The sequence below is a fragment of the Pistacia vera genome, unplaced genomic scaffold (assembly GCF_008641045.1).
Source record: "Pistacia vera cultivar Batoury unplaced genomic scaffold, PisVer_v2 Contig200, whole genome shotgun sequence".
Lineage (NCBI taxonomy): Eukaryota > Viridiplantae > Streptophyta > Magnoliopsida > Sapindales > Anacardiaceae > Pistacia > Pistacia vera.
The window spans coordinates 196,867-200,267 of record NW_022196003.1 but is presented as its reverse complement, the minus strand read 5'-3'; the positions used below and the strand labels follow the sequence as shown (position 1 = coordinate 200,267).

The 3,401-nt window shown below is 36.7% G+C and overlaps 1 protein-coding gene across 1 annotated transcript; it reads left to right on the top strand.

Annotated features, from left to right (window-relative positions):
- The first annotated feature begins 371 nt into the window (after window positions 1-371).
- LOC116128459 (LEAF RUST 10 DISEASE-RESISTANCE LOCUS RECEPTOR-LIKE PROTEIN KINASE-like 1.4) lies at window positions 372-2,804 on the top strand. The gene is made up of 9 exons (XM_031414182.1): window positions 372-417; window positions 529-572; window positions 693-737; window positions 968-1,021; window positions 1,109-1,181; window positions 1,412-1,456; window positions 1,620-1,825; window positions 2,537-2,613; window positions 2,738-2,804. Exons 1-9 carry the CDS (start codon window positions 372-374, stop codon window positions 2,802-2,804), a joined length of 657 nt encoding a protein of 218 aa, XP_031270042.1.
- The last annotated feature ends 597 nt before the right edge of the window (window positions 2,805-3,401 follow it).

Below are 3,401 nucleotides of genomic sequence, written 5' to 3'. Positions count from 1 at the left end.
TACCTAAAGCAAGCATAAGTGAATCAATTATAACAATTTTACATAAAAACATTTGAAAGTTTTATGTCCTAGTGTCACATATCCCACATCGAAAGGGAAATGGAGGGTCTTGGGTTTACAAGGGGAGAGTCCCTCCACCTAACAGTTTAGCCTTTTGGGTGTGAAACTCTTAGCCCATGACAAGTGGTGTCAAAGTTGACCCCAATCTGTCTTTTGGTGTCCCACCAAGTGTCCACACTGAGGAGCGTCCATGTGTGATTATGGGTCCACTCAAGCATAAGGTGGACTGGTAGGTAGGGGGCTCCACCTGTGATGAGGGCGTCACAAGATTGGGTGGGGAAGAATGTCACATATCCCACATCGGAAGGGAAATGGGGGGTCTTGGGTTTATAAAGGGGGAGTCCCTCCACCTAATAGGTTAGCCTTTTGGGTGATAAACTCCCAACCTGTGACACTAGACACGAACTTGTGAGCTTATGAGAAACTTCACTTATGAACTGTTTAAATACTTTTTGTTAACCTCTCTAGGTGACACTCAGCAAGATTGGCAACAAAAACTCTACAAGCTGCAAGTAAGTGTTCATATTTGGATTCCATATATGAATGGGCATCTCCTGATTATTTCTTTTGTTTTGTTTTGTTTAAACTTCACTTATGAACTCAGTTTGAACACACTTTTTTAATCTCTGTAGGTGGCACACAGCACGATCAGCCATAAGAACATTTTGCAGCAGCAAGTAAATGTTGATATTTGGATTCCATATATATGAAAGGGCATTGCCTGATTATTTTTTTTAATTATTAAATTTTTTGATGGATTTTCTGCTGGAATTACACAACATCCACCACCCACTAACAATTCTACATAAAAACATTTGAAAGTTTTAAGTCCCAGACACAAACTTGTGATTTTATGAGAAACTTCACTTATGAACTTAGTTTAAATACTCTTTATTATTCTCTCTAGGTGATTAAGCACGATCAGCAACAAAAACATATTTTGCAAGCAGCAAGTGTTCATGTTTGGTTCCATATATATGAATGGGCATCTCCTGATTATTTCTTTTATTTTGTTTTGTTTTAGTTTAAACTTCACTTATGAACTCAGTTTAAAGACTATTTTTTAATCTCTCTAGGTGACACTCAGCAAGATCTGCAACAAGAACAGTTTCCAGCAGCAAGTAAGTGCTCATATTTGGATTCCATATACGTGAACAGGCATCTCCTGATTTTTATTTTTATTTTTTTCTTGTCTTGATGGATCTTCTATTGGAATTACACAACATTCACCACCCACTATCAATTTTACATAAAAACATTTGAAAGTTTTAAGTCCCAGGCATGAACTTGTGAGCTTATGAGAAACTTCACCTATGCACTCAGTTTAAGTACTCTTTTTTAATTTTTCTAGGTGACACTCAACAGGACCAGCAACAAGATCAGATTCCTGCAGCAAGTAAGTGTTCATATTTGGATTCCATATATATGAACATGCATCTCATGATTTTTTTTCTCTCTCTCTAGATGGATCTTCAGCTGGAATTCCACGACATCCACCACCCTCTGACCATGCAATGCCGATGATGAACTAAAGGTTGCTACAAATAATTTCTCCATAGACAAAGTACTTGGTGAAGGTGGTTTTGGCATTGTCTATAAAGGAGTCTTTCGAGATGGGAGAATTGTTGCTATGAAACAGCAAATAGCTCAACAGCAACTGAGGGAGCAAGAATTTGTGAAAGAGATAGAAATCATTAGCGGTATCCACCACAAACATCTTGCACATCTTGTTGGATACTACATTTTGGAGACTCAGAGACTGCTTGTATATGAGCTCATTTCGTACAAAAGCTTGCACTTCCATTTACATGGTTTGTCATTTCTGTGATTAGATCTCACTGATGGTTAAAAATTTGAAATTAGAGAAATTGGTGATTAACATTTCTGAATTCATTTGCTTCTGAATAATAATCGTTTATATTATATGGGAATTACATGATTTATTAATGTGGATTTAGAAAGTGTCACAGAATTTTTGCATTTTACTATGATACTGTTGTCTCATCAGATTATGATAACATTTCAGAGAATGATAAAGAAATTTTGGACTGGAAAAAAGATTCAATATTGCGGTAGGCAAAGCAAAAGGATTGGTTCATCTGCATGATGGCTGTGAGTATTCTTTTGATAGTACTGCTTTCTTGAATTTAAGCAAATTTTAAGATATAAGATATTGTTTTGAAATTTCAAATGGTATTGATGTAAATGTATATATCCTCAGCAGCTGGTAAGCCGAGGATCGTGCATCGTGATATCAAGTAAGCTAACATTATTTTGGATGAAAAATGGGAAGCCAAGGTATGATATGTACAGCCTACTGCTTGAATATGTTTGCACTGCCTTTTTATAAAGTAATGGTTATTTCAGACTGCAGATAAAGATCGAAATTATTTTCATTTCAGTGCTAAACATCTGTGTGCTTTTTATGTTGGCTTCTATATATGATGAATGAATTGAGTTGCATGTTTTTCCTCAGGTGGCAGGTTTCGGACTTGCTAGGTCCATTTTAGCAGATAAAACTCATATCAGCACTGAACCTGCTGGCACTACAGGGTAAAATACACTGCTTTATATGTCATATTCGCAAAACTGTTTTCTGTTTTTCATAACTTATACCTATTATATTGTCTTGAACAATCCTCTGTAACTTCTAATGATGGATTTTCTCCCAATGCAGTTACATAGATCTAGATTTTTTCACCACCGGGAAGTTAAATGAGAAGGCAGATGTCTACGCCTTTTGAATGCTGCTTCTGGAGTTGATTACTGGATGTCTACCTTTGAATAAAATTCAGCCCTCTGATGCTGAAAACTTGGCTGTCAAGGTGCATATTCTGTCTCAATAGCTCCAGTCTGTTAGCAATCGTGTGATAGAAAGTTACCCCACTTGCAGTTTTGTGTGCAAATAATTTGATTGATATTAATTTAGTTTCTGCATTGGTAATTACGGGTGCAAGAGTGGAGTGAATTTTGCATTGTTTGCAGAGTAAATATAACACGGACTTTTATGAATTTTAGGCAAAATCGATGCTCACAGAAGCTGTGAAAGACAACAACATAAACGTTGTTTATACCGATCCAAAGTTAGGGAAATTCGACAGGAGCGAAATGTTTCGGATGGTTCATTGTGCTGCTGCCTGTGTATGTTATCCAGCAAGGGATCGGCCGCAGATGAGCCAGGTACTTAAACCAAGTGCTAAATAATTACTTTTAGCTCTCAATTAATTTTTATGAATTGAACACCGGCTTATAACTCTTTTGATTGCATTATATTCCAAGCAGATACTTGAAGCTCTGGAAGGAAAACTGGATGTGAAGCGGCTGCAGAAAATGAAAACAAT